Below are 19,223 nucleotides of genomic sequence, written 5' to 3'. Positions count from 1 at the left end.
TAATTGCCTATACCTCATTAAGTAACATAATGCAATCTCTTGAATTAATTTAGGAATTTTCTAGTACCTCTGTAAGAACAAATGGAAATCAGCATCATTTTTTAAATTGTTACATTTAGAATGACTGTTAGAAACTACATTTCCTCATACTTAACTATCTTTGATCAGTTGGAGTTTTACTTGCTGATTGATTATTTTTAACAGTCTCTCAAAATTTTTTGTGTTGCATGGATAAAGATCACAACTACTCTTGCATTGTAAGTATGAGTTTCAATTCAGTTTCCTTCCTCTTACTTTTGCCAGGTATATTATTAAATATAAAGCTGATGAATGAGTTTCATTTAATTTCATTTCCTTTGCCATTGAAAGCAAATTTATGAAAAGACTAACATTAAAGTAGATTGATTATCTCACAACCAGAAAGAAGGATATAAAAAAAATCATGGTTAATTTCAAACTGGAAATATTAACCCTGCATAACAAGTAGCTTAATTTACATACTACAAATAAAATAGGTGTAATGAAATCAGTAATAGATGAGAAGAAACTATATATATTGATTTGTGTTTTAAAAATTAATATATAATAATATGTTCTGATTTTTAAACCTTTATGTATAACTATTGGAAACAATTTAATTGGTTTATAATGGAACATATGTTTAATAATATTTTCTATAAAATATTTTTCAGAGAAATATTTCAAAATTCCAAATTTAAAGCAACTGATGAGAGATGCAGGCAAAGATCATCAAAGGCAAAGATTAAATCTCATTCTCAGTGTGTTTTTATTTCTCGAAACTTTCATACTGGAGGATACCAATTACAGGTAATGTATAATATTTTATATAAACATTTTCAAATAATTTATTTGATACCATGTCATTAGCATTGTTGTCTTTAAATTTGAAAGAGTATCCATTGTTATTTTTAAATTTGAGAGACAATAACATGGACCTAAATTTAAATTATCCAAACTGGTTAGTTTTTATGAGAAATTGAAAACTAAACGAAAATGTCTGCTTTTATAGTTGCTTCTCTATATTCCTTTTTTTTTTTAATTTTTTTGAGGCTTATTTATTTTTGAGAGAGAGAAACAGAGTGCAAGCGGGGAGGGACAGAGAGAAAGGGAGACACACAAAATCTGAAGCAGACCCCAGGCTCTGAGCCATCAGCACAGACCCCGTCGCTGGAACTCACCAACTGTGAGATCATGACCTGAGCAGATGTTGGATGCTTAATGAACTGAGCCACCCAGGCACCCAGCTTCTCTGTATTTCTAACCTGAGAGCCTATACTCCTCATAGTGGGATTGTTATTGAGGATACATGGAATAAGAAAAAGCAAAATTGCCAGGCCTGTCAGAAGAAAGCGATTTAGAAATAAGAGGATACTTGGGTAACCAAATAATCTAACAAAACTAACTAATTGAAATTAAGTACAATTAACAAGAATCTATTAAGACTTCATTGTACTCTGGGGCACCTGGGAAGCATCCGACTTCAGCTCAGGTCATAATCTTATGGTCTGTGAGTTCAAGCCCCATGTGGGGCTCTGTGCTGACCGCTCAGAACCTGGAGCCTGCTTTTGATTCTGTGTCTCCCACTCTCTCTGTCCCTCCCCCACCATGCTCTGTCTCTCTTACTTTCAAAAATGAATAAATGTTGAAAAAAATTTTAAAAGACTTCATTGTATTCTAAGCTCTGGGAGCCCCCTATTAAGGATGGTTAAGATATGAATCTTACCTTAGAGATGCTAGTGTAGTACAAGTGGGAAAAACAGACACATAGTTAACTTTCTGTTATGTGATATCAAAAACAGTGTTATATGCACAAAGTAAAACAAGAGAGATACCAGTAGAAATTTAAATCTATGATATAACTAAACAAAATAAGTATTAGTGGTTGATAACATTATTATTATAGCAATAAATAAATAGCAACAAATTGGTAGGATATCAAAGTTTCATTTTACATACTGAATATTGAACTCAAGTTAAACTCAATTTTCATTTGTTTAACAAATATTTTTTGACAACAGTAGTTTTGGCACTGAGGCTACATAAACAAATAAGATATGAGTTCAGACCTAGTTAGCAGCCCCAAGTTAGTAGCAAAGAAAATCATATAAACTAAAATTATTACAACATAACATGGTAGGAGCCACAAAATTGACGAAATGCAGGCAAAGGAACATAAATTGAGGAAGGCTTCACAGAGAAGAAATTTTTAGCTGGATTTGGAGAAATAATTTGCCAGACGGAAAGAGAACAAAAGATATTCTATGTTTAAAGGCTTACAGGTATGAAAGTAAGTAACATGTTCGGTAAAAATGCTCTAATGTTTAGAGCCTAGGGTTAATAGGAGGAAGTGGTAGGAAAAGATCCTGGAGACGAGGCTGTGAGGATCATTTGCAGTCTAAGCATTTTGGATTTTGCCCCATAGGCTTCACAGATCCACTGGAGGCATTATGGGATTATGGTCAAGGGCATAGACTGTAGAGCCAGTTGATGCAGTTTGGAATCCTGGCTCTTCCACTACTAGCTGTGTAATCTTAGGCAAATTACTTAACTTCTGTGTGTCTGTGTGTCTGTTTCCTCTTCTGCAAAATGAGGATGATTTCATCTCCATAGAATTGTTATGGGAAGTAAATGAATCAGTATGTAAAAAGCACTCAGAATCATGCCTGGCCACATAGTGAGCAATATATAAGTATACCATTATGATTACTGGAGGGTTTTAAGCAGGTGAGTTTAATGATCAAGTTAATTCTAAAGATTAATAGCTCTGACTTTCAAATGAAAGATTGTTTGAAACTGAGATTGCATTGCAGAGAAAAAAAATGTTTCTATGTATACATTTAATATTAATTGAATTTACTCAATACCCATCACATGCTAGGCATTTTGCTAGGTTCTATTGGTATAATGATGTCTTCATACCTAATGATGGATACAGACAGACAGTTACAAAAATATCTTGAGTGTTATAATGGAAGAAATACATATATAGTAGCCCCGAATTTTAACTGTTTATTGTTCATTCAACAAATATCTAATAAAGGCTTATGTGCCAGGCACTGTTCTAGGCAACTGGAAATTTGGTAGTGAACAAGGAAGATAAGAGTCCCTGCTCCCCTGACATTTATAGCCTAGTGGGAGAGATAAATAATGCACAAGTAAATATAAAATATTATTCTGGACTCTTGATAGTCAGTGATAGGAACCTAATTTAGAAGAAAAGTAGTATAAAACATAGAATAAAAACATGGTATGAAAAGAATAAGGTAGTGCTGACCTCAGCCATAATCACTTTCAGTACAAAAGGATTCTTTTTCTTATTGTACCTCTTTTTCTCATCTCAATTTCTACCTGTGTATTGGCCCCTTCCTCACCTACTAGAGACAGGCAGACAGGAGGATGAAAGTTATAACAAAAGATATGGCTTAATATATAGAACGAGAGCTTGGTTTATTTAAAAAAAGCTTTTATTGTGAAATACAGCATATATACAAAAGAGTACCCACAAACAATTTAAAGACTAGTAAGTGTAATTATTTATGCCTATCACCCAGAATAAGAAATAGAATATTACCAGTAACTTTGAGGTGTCCTGAGTCTTCATTTATCTCTTACAGTCTAATCCTCACCCTCCTGTGGACCCATTATCCTGTAACTGCAGTTAACCATTTATTTGCTTTTCTTTATGGTTTTACCACAAATACTATAGATCCTTGAGCAATCTGCTGTTAAATTTTATATGTTTTTAGACTTCATGTCTAATACATTCTTACCTTTTTATGCAACATTATGTTTCTGAGATTCATCCAGGTTGGTGCATATACTCATAGCTCATTATGGGCTGTTATACAGTATTCCATTTTATGAATAGATCAAATTTTAAGTTTTGAAAATAATTCTAAAATTAAAAGACCTTGAATAGCCAAAGCAATCTTGAGAAAGAAGAACAAAACTGGAGTTATCACAATCCCAGATTTCAAGATAAACTACAAAGCCGTAGTAATAAAAACAGTCTGGTACTGGCACAAAAACAGATACACAGATCAATGGAACAGAATAGAAAACATGGAAATGGTCCCACAGCAATATGGTCAACTAATCTTTGACAAAGCAGGAGAGAATATCCAATGGGGAAAAAGACAGTCTCTTCAACAAATGGTGTTGGGAAAACTGGACAACAATATGCAAAAGAATGAAACTGAAACACTTTCTTACACCATACACAAAAATAAATTCAAAATAGATGAAAGACAAATGTAAGACAGGAAACCAGCAAAATCCTAGAACACAGGCAGCAACCTCTTTAACATCGGCTGTAGCCCAGAGACAAGGGAAACAAAAGCAAAAATTAACTATTGGGACCTCATCAAGATAAAAGCTTTAGTGTCATATCTAAAAGTTTTCTCCAACTGAAGGTGGTAAAGATTTATGCGTATGTTTTCTTCTAAGAGTTTTAGTAGTCTTAGCTTTTATATTTAAGTGTTGGATCTATTTTGAGTGAGTTTTCAAATGTGGTTTGAGGTATGGGCCCAATTTCACTCATTTGCGTGTAGATATCTGGTTGTCCCAACACGATTTGTTGAAAAGACTATTATTTTCCCATTGATTGTCTTGGCACACTTGTTGAAAGTCAGTTAGTTGACTACAAATGTGAGCATTTATTTCTGGAATCTCATTTGTATTCCATTGATCTATATATTTATCCCTTACATCAGTACCACGTTAAAAAAATTTTTTTTTAATGTTTATTTATTTTTGAGAGAGAGACAGACAGAGCCAGCATGCAAGTGGAGGAGGGCAAAGGGAGAGGGAGGCACAGAATCTGAAGCGGGCTCCAGGCTCTGGAACTGTCAGCACAGAGCTTAATGTGGGACTCGAACTCACAAACCATGAAATCGTGACCTGAGCCAAAGTCGAAGGCTTAACCAACTGAGCCACCCAGGCATCCCTATCAGTACCACATTTATTATTATAGCTTTGAAGTAAGTTTTAATATCAGGAAGTTTTCCAACTTTGTTCTTCTTTTTCAAGATTTTTTTTGGTATGAAGTTTTACATTCTATATTTCTATCTTTGATCTGCTTTTAATTTTTTAATAAGGTGTGAGGTTTATTTTATTTATTTTTTTATTTTTTTATGAAATTTATTGACAAATTGGTTTCCATACAACACCCAGTGCTCATCCCAAAAGGTGCCCTCCTCAATACCCATCACCCACCCTCTCCTCCCTCCCACCCCCCATCAACCCTCAGTTTGTTCTCAGTTTTTAACAGTCTCTTATGCTTTGGCTCTCTCCCATTCTAACCTCTTTTTTTTTTTTTTTTCCTTCCCCTCCCCCATGGGTTCCTGTTCAGTTTCTCAGGATCCACATAAGAGTGAAACCATCTGGTATCTGTCTTTCTCTGTATGGCTTATTTCACTTAGCATCACACTCTCCAGTTCCATCCACGTTGCTACAAGAGGCCATATTTCATTTTTTCTCATTGCCACGTAATATTCCATTGTGTATATAAACCACAATTTCTTTATCCATTCATCAGTTGATGGACATTTAGGCTCTTTCCATAACTTGGCTATTGTTGAGAGTGCTGCTATGAACATTGGGGTACAAGTGGCCCTATGCATCAGTGCTCCTGTATCCCTTGGATAAATTCCTAGCAGTGCTATTGCTGGGTCATAGGGTAGGTCTATTTTTAATTTTCTGAGGAACCTCCACACTGCTTTCCAGAGCGGCTGCACCAATTTGCATTCCCACCAACAGTGCAAGAGGGTTCCCATTTCTCCACATCCTCTCCAGCATCTATAGTCTCCTGATTTGTTCATTTTGGCCACTCTGACTGGCGTGAGGTGATATCTGAGTGTGGTTTTGATTTGTATATCCCTGATAAGGAGCGACGCTGAACATCTTTTCATGTGCCTGTTGGCCATCCGGATGTCTTCTTTAGAGAAGTGTCTATTCATGTTTTCTGCCCATTTCTTCACTGGGTTATTTGTTTTTCGGGTGTGGAGTTTGGTGAGTTCTTTATAGATTTTGGATACTAGCCCTTTGTCCGATATGTCATTTGCGAATATCTTTTCCCATTCCATTGGTTGCCTTTTAGTTTTGTTGGTTGTTTCCTTTGCTGTGCAGAAGCTTTTTATCTTCATAAGGTCCCAGTAATTCACTTTTGCTTTTAATTCCCTTGCCTTTGGGGATGTGTTGAGTAAGAGATTGCTACGGCTGAGGTCAGAGAGGTCTTTTCCTGCTTTCTCCTCTAAGGTTTTGATCGTTTCCTGTCTCACATTTAGGTCCTTTATCCATTTTGAGTTTATTTTTGTGAATGGTGTGAGAAAGTGGTCTAGTTTCAACCTTCTGCATGTTGCTGTCCAGTTCTCCCAGCACCATTTGTTAAAGAGGCTGTCTTTTTTCCATTGGATGTTCTTTCCTGCTTTGTCAAAGATGAGTTGGCCATACGTTTGTGGGTCTAGTTCTGGGGTTTCTATTCTCTTCCATTGGTCTATGTGTCTGTTTTTGTGCCAATACCATGCTGTCTTGATGATGACAGCTTTGTAGTAGAGGCTAAAGTCTGGGATTGTGATGCCTCCTGCTTTGGTCTTCTTCTTCAAAATTCCTTTGGCTATTCGGGGCCTTTTGTGGTTCCATATGAATTTTAGGATTGCTTGTTCTAGTTTCGAGAAGAATGCTGGTGCAATTTTGATTGGGATTGCATTGAATGTGTAGATAGCTTTGGGTAGTATTGACATTTTGACAATATTTATTTTTCCAATCCATGAGCAGGGAATGTCTTTCCATTTCTTTAAATCTTCTTCAATTTCCTTCATAAGCTTTCTATAGTTTTCAGCATACAGATCCTTTACATCTTTGGTTAGATTTATTCCTAAGTATATTATGCTTCTTGGTGCAATTGTGAATGGGATCAGTTTCTTTATTTGTCTTTCTGTTGCTTCATTGTTAGTGTATAAGAATGCAACTGATTTCTGTACATTGATTTTGTATCCTGCAACTTTGCTGAATTCATGTATCAGTTCTAGCAGACTTTTGGTGGAGTCTATCGGATTTTCCATGTATAATATCATGTCATCTGCAAAAAGCGAAAGCTTGACTTCATCTTTGCCAATTTGGATGCCTTTGATTTCCTTTTGTTGTCTGATTGCTGATGCTAGAACTTCCAACACTATGTTAAACAGCAGCGGTGAGAGTGGGCATCCTTGTCGTGTTCCTGATCTCAGGGAAAAAGCTCTCAGTTTTTCCCCGTTGAGGATGATGTTAGCTGTGGGCTTTTCATAAATGGCTTTTATGATCCTTAAGTATGTTCCTTCTATCCCAACTTTCTCAAGGGTTTTTATTAAGAAAGGGTGCTGGATTTTGTCGAAGGCCTTTTCTGCATCGATTGACAGGATCATATGGTTCTTCTCTTTTTTTTTGTTAATGTGATGTATCACGTTGATTGATTTGCGGATGTTGAACCAGCCCTGCATCCCAGGAATGAATCCCACTTGATCATGGTGAATAATTCTTTTTATATGCCGTTGAATTCGATTTGCTAGTATCTTATTGAGAATTTTTGCATCCATATTCATCAGGGATATTGGCCTGTAGTTCTCTTTTTTTACTGGGTCTCTGTCTGGTTTAGGAATCAAAGTAATACTGGCTTCATAGAATGAGTCTGGCAGTTTTCCTTCCCTTTCTATTTCTTGGAATAGCTTGAGAAGGATAGGTATTATCTCTGCTTTAAATGTCTGGTAGAACTCCCCTGGGAAGCCATCTGGTCCTGGACTCTTATTTGTTGGGAGATTTTTGATAACCGATTCAATTTCTTCGCTGGTTATGGGTCTGTTCAAGCTTTCTCTTTCCTCCTGATTGAGTTTTGGAAGAGTGTGGGTGTTTAGGAATGTGTCCATTTCTTCCAGGTTGTCCAATTTGTTGGCATATAATTTTTCATAGTATTCCCTGATAATTGTTTGTATCTCTGAGGGATTGGTTGTAATACTTCCATTTTCATTCATGATTTTATCTATTTGGGTCATCTCCCTTTTCTTTTTGAGAAGCCTGGCTAGAGGTTTGTCAATTTTGTTTATTTTTTCAAAAAACCAACTCTTGGTTTCGTTGATCTGCTCTACAGTTTTTTTAGTTTCTATATTGTTTATTTCTGCTCTGATCTTTATTATTTCTCTTCTTCTGCTGGGCTTAGGCTGCCTTTGCTGTTCTGCTTCTAGTTCCTTTAGGTGTGCTGTTAGATTTTGTATTTGGGATTTTTCTTGTTTCTTGAGATAGGCCTGGATTGCAATGTATTTTCCTCTCAGGACTGCCTTCGCTGCGTCCCAAAGCGTTTGGATTGTTGTATTTTCATTTTCGTTTGTTTCCATATATTTTTTAATTTCTTCTCTAATTGTCTGGTTGACCCACTCATTCGTTAGTAGGGTGTTCTTTAACCTCCATGCTTTTGGAGGTTTTCCAGACTTTTTTCTGTGGTTGATTTCAAGCTTCATAGCATTGTGGTCTGAAAGTAAGCATGGTATAATTTCAATTCTTGTAAACTTATGAAGGGCTGTTTTGTGACCCAGTATATGATCTATCTTGGAGAATGTTCCATGTGCACTCGAGAAGAAAGTATATTCTGTTGCTTTGGGATGCAGAGTTCTAAATATATCTGTCAAGTCCATCTGATCCAATGTCTCATTCAGGGCCCTTGTTTCTTTATTGACCGTGTGTCTAGATGATCTATCCATTTCTGTAAGTGGTGTATTAAAGTCCCCTGCAATTACCACATTCTTATCAATAAGGTTGCTTGTGTTTATGAGTAATTGTTTTATATATTTGGGGGCTCCGGTATTCGGTGCATAGACATTTATAATTGTTAGCTCTTCCTGATGGATAGACCCTGTAACTATTATATAATGTCCTTCTTCATCTCTTGTTACAGCCTTTAATTTAAAGTCTAGTTTGTCTGATATAAGTATGGCTACTCCAGCTTTCTTTTGGCTTCCAGTCGCATGATAAATAGTTCTCCATCCCCTCACTCTCAATCTAAAGGTGTCCTCAGGTCTAAAATGAGTCTCTTGTAGACAGAAAATAGATGGGTCTTGTTTTTTTATCCATTCTGATACCCTATGTCTTTTGGTTGGCGCATTTAATCCATTTACATTCAGTGTTATTATAGAAAGATACGGGTTTAGAGTCATTGTGATGTCTGTACGTTTTATGCTTGTAGTGATGTCTCTGGGACTTTGTCTCCCAGGGTCCCCCTTAGGATCTCTTGTAGGGCTGGTTTAGTGGTGACAAATTCCTTCAGTTTTTGTTTGTTTGGGAAGACCTTTATCTCTCCTTCTATTCTAAATGACAGACTTGCTGGATAGAGGATTCTTGGCTGCATATTTTTTCTGTCTAGCACCCTGAAAATCTTGTGCCAATTCTTTCTGGCCTGCCAAGTTTCAAAAGAGAGATCAGTCACGAGTCTTATAGGTCTCCCTTTATATGTGAGGGCACGTTTACCCCTTGCTGCTTTCAGAATTTTCTCTTTATCCTTGTATTTTGCCAGTTTCACTATGATATGTCGTGCAGAAGATCGATTCAAGTTACGTCTGAAGGGAGTTCTCTGTGCCTCTTGGATTTCAATGCCTTTTTCCTTCCCCAGTTCAGGGAAGTTCTCAGCTATGATTTCTTCAAGTACCCCTTCAGCCCCTTTCCCTCTCTCTTCCTCCTCTGGGATACCAATTATGCGTATATTATTTCTTTTTAGTGTATCACTTAGTTCTCTAATTTTCCCCTCATACTCCTGGATTTTTTTATCTCTCTTTTTCTCAGCTTCCTCTTTTTCCATAACTTTATCTTCTAGTTCACCTATTCTCTCCTCTGCCTCTTCAAGCCGAGTTGTGGTGGTTTCCATTTTGTTATGCATTTCGTTTAAAGCGTTTTTCAGCTCCTCGTGACTCTTCCTTAGTCCCTTGATCTCTGTAGCAAGAGATTCTCTGCTGTCCTGTATACTGTTTTCAAGCCCAGCGATTAATTTTATGACTATTATTCTAAATTCACTTTCTGTTATGTTATTTAAGTCCTTTTTGATCAGCTCATTAGCTGTTGTTATTTCCTGGAGATTCTTCTGAGGGGAATTCTTCCGCTTGGTCATTTTGGATAGTCCCTGGCGTGGTGAGGACCTGCAGGGCACTTCCCCTGTGCTGTGGTGTATAACTGGAGTTGGTGGGCGGGGCCGCAATCGGACCTGATGTCTGCCCCCAGCCCACCGCTGGGGCCACAGTCAGACTGGTGTGTGCCTTCTCTTCCCCTCTCCTAGGGGTGGGATTCACTGTGGGGTGGTGTGGCTCGTCTGGGCTACTTGCACCCTGCCAGGCTTGTGATGCTGGGGATCTGGCGTATTAGCTGGGGTGGGTAGGCAAGGTGCTCGGGGGCAGGAGGGGCAGGCTTAGATCGCTTCTCCTTAGGTGATCCACTTCAGGAGGGGCCCTGTGGCAGCGGGAGGGAGTCCGATCCGCTGCCAGAGGTTTGGCTCCGCAGAAGCGCAGAGTTGGGTGTTTGCGCGGAGCAAGCAATTTCCCTGGCAGGAACTGGTTCCCTTTGGGATTTCGGCTGGGGAATGGGCGGGGGAGATGGCACTGGTGAGCGCCTTTGTTCCCCACCAAACTGAGCTCTGTTGTCAGGGGCTCAGCAGCTCTCCCTCTGGTTGTCCTCCAGCCTTCCCGCTTTCCGAGCAGAGCTGTTAACTTATGACCTCCCAGACGTTAAGTCGCGCTTGTTGTGGGAATACAGTCCATCAGGCCCCTCCGCTTTTGCAAGCCAGACTCGGGGGCTCTGCTTGGCCGGTGAGCCGCCCCTCTGCCCCGGCTCCCTCCCGCCAGTCCGTGGAGCGCGCACCGCCTCGCCGCCCTTCCTACCCTCTTCCGTGGGCCTCTCGTCTGCGTTTGGCTCCGGCGACTCCATTCTGCTAATCCTCTGGCGGTTTTCTGGGTTATTTAGGCAGGTGTAGATGGAATCTCAGTGATCAGTAGGACGTGTGGTGAGCCCAGCGTCCTCCTAAGCCGCCATCTTGCCACCCCATCAAGGTGTGAGGTTTAGATCAATGCGCATTTTGGGGGCTACTGATGTATATTTATTGGAAAGGTATCCTTTCTACACTGTTGCTTTTGCAACTTTTGTCAAAAATCTATTGGGCATGTATGTGTGGGTCTATTTCTGGACTCTCTATCTGTACTATTCACCAGTCTATTGCTACCAATACCACACTCTAGCTACATAGTAAGTCATAAAATTGAGCAGTTTGGTTCCTCCAATTTCATTCTTCTTTTCAACTTTTTTAAAGCTTTTGCCCATTTATAAAATTTTAAGATAACCTTATCTCTAGCTACAAAATATCTTGTTAAGATTGTTGTGATGGGAATTGCATTTAGTTTACAAATTAGTCTATAGTAAATTGGCATCTTTACTACAATTGATATTTATATTGACCTGTGCTCTGTGACGTTTGTAAATAAATTTATTTATTACTTCGAGTAATGTTTGTTGTAGAATCCATAGGGTTTTTTTCAATACAGTCACATCATTTGTGAAAAACATCAATTTTACTTCTTTTCCAATCTTTATGCTTTTATTTTATTTTCTCATCTTATTATACTGGGTAAGGCCTCCAGTATAATGATGAATAGAAGTGAGAACAGTTATCCTTTTTATATTCCTGATTTAGAATGCATAATACATTCAACTCTTCACCAGTAAGTGGGAGGTTAGTTATGGAATTTACAGATGCATATTGTCAGGTCAAGGAAATTCCCTTCTATTCTTAGTCTATTGAGAGTTGCTTTTTTTTTTTTTTTTTTTTTTTTTAGTCATGAAGTTTGCTGAATTTTGCCAAATAGTTTTTCTGTGTCTTTTGACATAATTCACATGGATTTTCTCTTTTGTTAATGTGAATTACATTTAATTCCAAATATTACACCAACCTTGTATTCCTACAATAAACCCCCCTGGATTTGATTTACTAATATATTTTAAATCATTTTGGCATCTATGTTCATAAGAGGTATTATTCTTGTAATATCTTTGTTAGATTTTAATATCACAGTTTTTCTGGTCATAAAACAATTGTGAAATGTTTCCTGCTCTTCTAATTTTTGAAAAATACTGCTTTCTCAAAGTTTTTCTAGAATTTACCAATGAAGTCATCTACATCTATATCTGTTTTTGTGCCAGTACCAGACTGTTTTGATTACTACGGCTTTGTAGTTTAGAATTATTTTCAAAACTTAAAACTTTTAATTCTAAAATTAAAAGACCTTGAATAGCCAAAGCAATCTTGAGAAAGAAGAACAAAACTGGAGTTATCACAATCCCAGATTTCAAGCTTTCACTTTTTGCAAATGACATGATATTACACATGGAAAATCCAGTTTTGTATCCTGCGACTTTGCTGAATTCATGTATCAGTTCTAGCAGACTTTTGGTGGAGTCTGTCAGATTTTCCATGTGTAATATCATGTCATTTGCAAAAAGTGAAAGCTTGACTTCATCTTTGCCAATTTTGATGCCTTTGATTTCCTTTTGTTGTCTGATTGCTGATGCTAGAACTTCCAACACTATGTTAAACAACAGCAGTGAGAGTGGACATCCCTGTCGTGTTCCTGATCTCAGGGGGAAAGCTGTCAGTTTTTCCCCATTGAGGATGATGTTAGCTGTGGGCTTTTCATAAATGGCTTTTATGATGTTTAAGTATGTTCCTCCTATCCCGACTTTCTCGAGGGTTTTTATTAAGAAAGGATGCTGAATTTTGTCAAATGCTTTTTCTGCATCAATTGATAGGATCATATGGTTCTTATCTTTTCTTTTATTAATATGACATATCACATTGGTGAATGTTGACCCAGCCCTGCATCCCAGGAATGAATCCCACTTGATCATGGTGAATAATTCTTTTTATGTGCTGTTGAATTCGATTTGCTAGTATCTTGTTGAGAATTTTTGCATCCATATTCATCAGGGATATTGGCCTGTAGTTCTCTTTTTTTTACTGGGTCTCTGTCTGGTTATCATAATACATTTAAGTATTTCTTTACTTTTAGAAATTTAGAGTTTTAAAAATGCTTAACAGTATTGTAAAGAACATTCTGCTAACTGTATATTTACACAAATCCAAAATTATTAACTTGGAAAAAATACATTTCTAAAAGTAGATTTGTTATATTGCCCTCCATAAAAATTCTACCTAATTATAGTCAGCAATATTTGAGAATGTTCATTTTGTTATTCCCTTAGTTTGGGTGGAATTTCAATCATTCTAGGGCCTTATTCTGTGGTCCCCAGACCAGTAATATCGTCATTACCTGGGAGTGTCTATTAGGATTGCAGAATCTCAGACCACCCCCCTCCTGCCCCCAGACCTACTGGATCATAATCTGCATTTGAACAAACTCCCAGGTAAGACATAGGCACATAAAACTCTGAGAGGCAGCATTCTAATATAATGTATACAGGAGTCACAAATTGAATTGGTCTTAAATCCGGCAAGGTAAATCAGGAGCCTGTACTGGCATTTATCTTAATAAAAGGTAAAAGTGACAAATAAGTGAAGTGACAAATAAAAAAAGTGACTAATAAAAGGTAAAAGTGACAAATAAGTAAAAGATTGTTAAAAAGGGGCTTAATGTTATCCTATATATATGTATAAGACTTATATATATATACACACACATACACACACACATATCGTATATATATGTACGGTGTATCCTAAGCAAACCATTTTGGGGGACAGGACAATGCAGATCAGAACAGAGTACTAACACAGTTCCCCCAAAACACAAGAAACAGTGTTATTATCTCTCCAGCCAATTCCAAACACCCTATGTACTAGCGGATTATTTGTCTTGTGGTCTAAGGAAAACTTGAATCAGAACCACTTGCAGAACGTGTTAGAATGCATACTCCCAAACACCTCCCAGAGAATGTTTTAGTAGGGTCTGATATTATGCCCAAGTATTAGCATTTTAATAAACACAACAAGTGATTCTGATGCCCTGGAGTTCAACAACTACTATCCCATGACACTTCGCAGAACACATCTGGAATGTATTGTTTGAGTAACTGTTTTATTTGCTTCAAAACAATAGACACATTTTTATAAAATTCATTTTTTTTGTTGTTGTTGGTTAGTGAAATGAGTAAGTCTAGGAATTCTAATTACTTTTTTAGCCCTCTCTAGTTCTAACCAAGTGACTCCGAGTTAGTGAGGAGGGAGAGAAATAATCCTGATGAACTCTATTTCACCCTTTCATTCCCTATCCTGAGACTGCCTTCTTGAACCAATTCATATTCTTTCCAGATGATACCCCAACACTTTTTCTTTTCTGACAACATATTTTTGATGAAATAAATTCATATCATAGAAAAAGAACATTCCATAGTACATTAATTATGAAATTAAAATATATTATTCTTATATAAATATATGTTAAATATATTTTAAAAATCACATAGAAACCATTCAGTTTTTTAAATACAAATAACTTTTTTTTTGCAGGAGGAACAAAGAAAAAAGGAAACAGCATGTATAAAAGGTAATTTTTCTCAACAATTTATTAAAAGAAATCATAACCAACTTAAAACAATTCACATCTTAAAGAATCAAGAAGCTGACCTAAATGATACCTAAATATTGTTTTTAAAACCATGGAAATTCAAGGGAAATGTTAATGGATTAGTATGTGAGCAGGCATATATTTCTTAGAAAATGAAACTTGCAATGTCATATCTTAAATTAAAATGTGTAATTTAAATTTTTGTTCCTTATTTATATCTAAAGGTATCATAGCTAGTGTCATATAATAATCCTGGAGGATCAAAAGACATGAGTGTTTTATAATCCTTTAGATTATGCATATTGCATAGTCCCTAGTACCTCAAAATGTTATCCTCCTATGTAATTTAAGAAATGTTGGAAATAAGGGTGCCTGGGTGGATCAGTCAGTTAAGTGTCCAACTCTTGGTTTCAGCTCAAGTCTTGATCTCAGGGTGATGAGTTCAAGCCCTGCCTTGGGCTCCACACTGAGCATGAAGCCTACTTTTTAAAAAAAAAGGAAAATAAAAGAAAAGTTGGATATATAAAATGTAATAAGGTATCTAAAACAGCTTTAAAAATTAATGTTATAGGGGTGCCTGGGTGGCTCAGTCAGTTAAGCGCCCGACTTCTGCTCAGGTCATGATCTCATGGCTTGTGAGTTCCAGCCCTGCACCGGGCTCTGTGCAGGCAGCTCAGAGCCTGGAGACTGCCTCAGATTCTGTGTCCCTCTCTCTCTCTGCCTCACCCCCGCTCACACACTGTCTGTCTCTCTCAAAATAAATAAACATTTAAAAAATAAATAATTAATGTTGTACATTAATATCAAAAGCCAATATGTAAAAATATTATAACATATGCTTAGGATATTATATCATATGATATTTTCTAAAACTTAAATTTTAAAATACCAACTGTGCAGCATAAATAATGTAATGGGAGAAGCATTAGTCTTAGAGTACTAGAAGTCCAGATGAAGTCTAGATTTGTGGTAAGTCTTCAGTCTCTAAACATGTCTTTTCCTTTGTGAAGTGGTACTAATAGTAACTACCTTGAAAAATTATTGATAAATGAGATATGTAAGTATATAAAATCGCTTTGCACATTGTAAGGCACTCTAGGAATGTTAGATGTTACTTTAATTGGTGAAAAACCAGCCCATAGGCCCTTCCCACTGTGGACCAAACATTTTGTAATCTTACAGAAGCATGTTTTTTTACTGTTTTATTTTTTAATGTTTATTTATTTTTGGGAGAGGCAGAGCATGAGCGGGGGAGGGAGAGAGAGAGAGAGGGAGACACAGAATCTGAAGAAGCAGGCTCCAGACTCTGAGCTGTCAGGCAGAGCTGGATGTCGGGCATGAACTCACGGACCATGAGATCATGACCTGAGCCAAAGTCAGGCGCTTAACCAACTGAACCACCCAGGCACCCCCAGAAGCATGCATTTTTAAAATTTATTTTAAAAAATCAGGCCTTACTTAGCTATAAATACTGAAGAAACTATCTACATTTTCTGATTTAAGGGACATTCCAGAACTGAGCTTTCTAGCCTGTTTAGAATCTTCTCCTGTGAAAACAGGTTGATTTTATCTAGAATAGCGTTTTCTATTCTTGATTATCATGAAATTGTTAATTCCTAATTACATATTCAACATTGTACAGATGGTGATAGCAACTTAGAATTTCACTATTTCATCCTACTGTCCATTATAACCCTTAAAAGAGTCTGAATTTTAAAAAGAAACATTGTCTTTATAAGTAAGATTTGGCTCATGAATTATGTAATATTAATAGTAAGTCTAATTTTTCTTTTACAGCAAATAGAGATCACTCTAAAGATGAATTCTGCCTTGCAACAAAAAAGGTCATTTGTGACCCTTCAGAGACTAGCTCGACAACGCATCCCAGCAGTGTTACTTTAAGCTTATCGACACTACAATCTGATTCTCATTACAGCCAAAGTATAGACGCAGGTGATGACTGGTTTTCTGATGATACTCTAGCAAAAAAGAGCTCTCCAATGCCTTCTCTCAGAGAACCTCAAATGGAAAAAGTATTTTCATACCTGTCAACAATTTCATTAGAAGAATGTACTGAAAATGTACTGAATATGACACTTTATGATGATCATAAAGATGACAGCATTAAGGAAATATTTTCACGAAGAAATGCAGAAGTTGAAATACAAAAATTTCAACATAATATTGAATGACTTTTTTCTTTTGAAACTTTGTGTACACTGAAATAATGGAAAGTTAAAACCAAATTACCAGCTTCTGAGTCTCTTAAAATGTCCATACTAATATTACTTTTCTTATTCCTTGCCATATAGTGGTCCTACTTCCCTTGCTGATTCTTATTTCTAGAAATAATTACAGGAAGAATTAGAGTGACATCATGAACATTAAGCTTAACTCCTTGTATCTCATCAAAAGATATAACAAATAATACAAACGTATTTCAACATGCAGGAAAATAAGAAATCTTCAGCACAAATAGAGTTTTGAATAAAACATTCACAACATTCCTTATACTTTTGACATTTTTAATTTTATTTCAATGTGGGTAGGGCTGGGCAGAATACTTTCATCAGCTTTTCTGAATTTTAAATGCATCAATCACCTACAATTCAATTTTTATTTTGTCACGATTTTGGTAAACAATATACTCAATATCTGTTGCTCTTCTAGGGGAGCCTGGAACACTGTGAAGAATCCAGAATATAATTTTTCTTTGCCCTCTCCTATGTCTGCTTCTCAGAATGGTTTCCTAATCCTTACCCCACTGTGATGAAAATGTGGGCATCTATGTTCTTAAGCCTCTGATTCAAGCTAGATGAATCAGAGTTCCTCTCTAATCAGAGACCCTTGGTCAGAGTTCTGTGTTTGGTCCTGAGGGATTTCTGACACCCACTCTGTAATTAATCTTTTTTTTCCTCTTTATCCTAAATACTGTCCATGTACTTAGTCCCCTTTTTCTTTCTTTGGGGAAAAATTGCTAAATATAATACTAGCTTTTGTGCTTAATTTACTCATACTGACACTTGTGCATATCTTCCCAAGAGATAAATCATACCTATTAAAGTAAATGAAAATAAACTTGTCTCAGTTAAGATAGTAGCATTACTCAGTCTGTCCCATTACCCCTTTCTGTCCCAGGGGAAATAGTAAAAATGATTAAAACACCTCTGTCTTCTAAAGCACCTTGTCATTTCTACAAGTTATCGGTTGTGAGAACATCTATCTAATATCCACCCCTACATCTAAATAAGCTATTTCAGCTCAATGTCTGTAAGGAATAGCATATATATAAATTGTTCTCTGTCCCTTGGTGTCCTACCAACTCATATCTTACTGCCTATCCCAGAAAAGTCATCTCTAATTTTGGTGAGATGCTATAACTTTCCTACGAATTTGGGGTTGGAGATAAGAGATTCTAGCTTTGATCTCATTAGTCTTTGGAATAGAGGAAACAAACTGGGGAGCTGTGGGCTGCCATGTCCTACCTTGTGGTTTGGGAAGAAAAAAACAGTAAATCTGCTGTGAGAGAGCAGTGAAGCACTTGCAAAGTGAAAAGCAGATATGAGAGGTCAGGAGAATGTAATTCCTGGCTTTTTAACAGTCCTCCATTTCCTTGTTCCAGCTCTTCATGAAGCCTGCCCTTGGCTTGGTATGGCACACGTTATCCTAATAATAAATTAACCTATTTTCTTAAGCTAGCAAGATCTGACATTTATTAGTGTCCTGTTTTAAACTATTGTTCTGGGCTTTGGCAAAGTACCTTGTAATTTTATAATAAATTATTGTTTTTGCATAATGCAGAAAGAGCTTTGTTTCTGTTACTATGACCAAAGCATCCTAACCAAATTCCTGTCATTATAAGTGAAAAATAACTATATGTATGCATATACAGTAATTGTTATATTATGATAGATTGAATTTTGTTTCTCAAAACCTAACACATTTACATGTTGATTAAAATGTTATTCTATATCATAGGTATATACATTTTTCTCTTTGAAAAGACTAATGAACAGTACATATGAAATTACAATGGTCTAAAATAATATTTTCAAGAATTGTGAAGATCTGAGATTTCACCATTCATGCCCTCTGACAAGTTAGCCTTCAATAATTTCATGTCTCATGGGTCAGTGATGAAGGACAGTTTATTATTCATAGCAATAGCAAGGGTGGCTTTTAAAAGAGGCTGACATCCATGAAATGGATCATTTTGTCCACTTAATTATTAACATTTCTTCTGATATTGCTCTTTGGGGAGCAATTACTTGATACTCATTTATATTCCTATTCTGTGTCCATTCAGGGAAACTTACTGACATCTATTTTTCTTAGACTCCTTATCACTAATTTTCCAAAGGTACTCTTTACAAGTCCCCAACCATTCAGCCAAACCATTAAGTACCCACTTCCAGTAAATCAGTACAAATATATAACTCTGAAAATTTATCTTTAGAGGCTATACAACTAGGTCACTGCTCAGTTATGCCTACTGAAATTTTTACCAAGGCCATACATAAGTGGTACTCTGGTATTCCAGCTGTGAACTTTGAGATAATGCTAGCATATCATGCAGCGCTATTTGATAAATCAGGATCAAGTATCTTCTTCCTCAGTGAACTG

The 19,223-nt window shown here is 36.6% G+C and overlaps 1 protein-coding gene across 1 annotated transcript in view; it reads left to right on the top strand.

Moving 5' to 3' along the window:
- Nucleotides 1-18,402, top strand: part of CC1H1orf185 (chromosome C1 C1orf185 homolog) — a 39,930-nt gene extending 21,528 nt beyond the window's left edge. The window contains exons 3-5 of the mRNA XM_047871019.1: nt 693-828; nt 14,543-14,579; nt 16,398-18,402. Coding sequence (XP_047726975.1) covers nt 693-828; nt 14,543-14,579; nt 16,398-16,792 — 568 coding nt within the window. The 3' untranslated portion in view covers nt 16,793-18,402. The remainder of the gene's footprint in view (nt 1-692; nt 829-14,542; nt 14,580-16,397) is intronic.
- Nucleotides 18,403-19,223: the final 821 nt, after the last annotated feature.

This window comes from Prionailurus viverrinus, chromosome C1, assembly GCF_022837055.1.
Source record: "Prionailurus viverrinus isolate Anna chromosome C1, UM_Priviv_1.0, whole genome shotgun sequence".
NCBI classification, from domain to species: Eukaryota; Metazoa; Chordata; class Mammalia; order Carnivora; family Felidae; genus Prionailurus; species Prionailurus viverrinus.
Note: the sequence above shows the minus strand (reverse complement) of the source record. Positions and strands in the feature narration are given on the sequence as shown.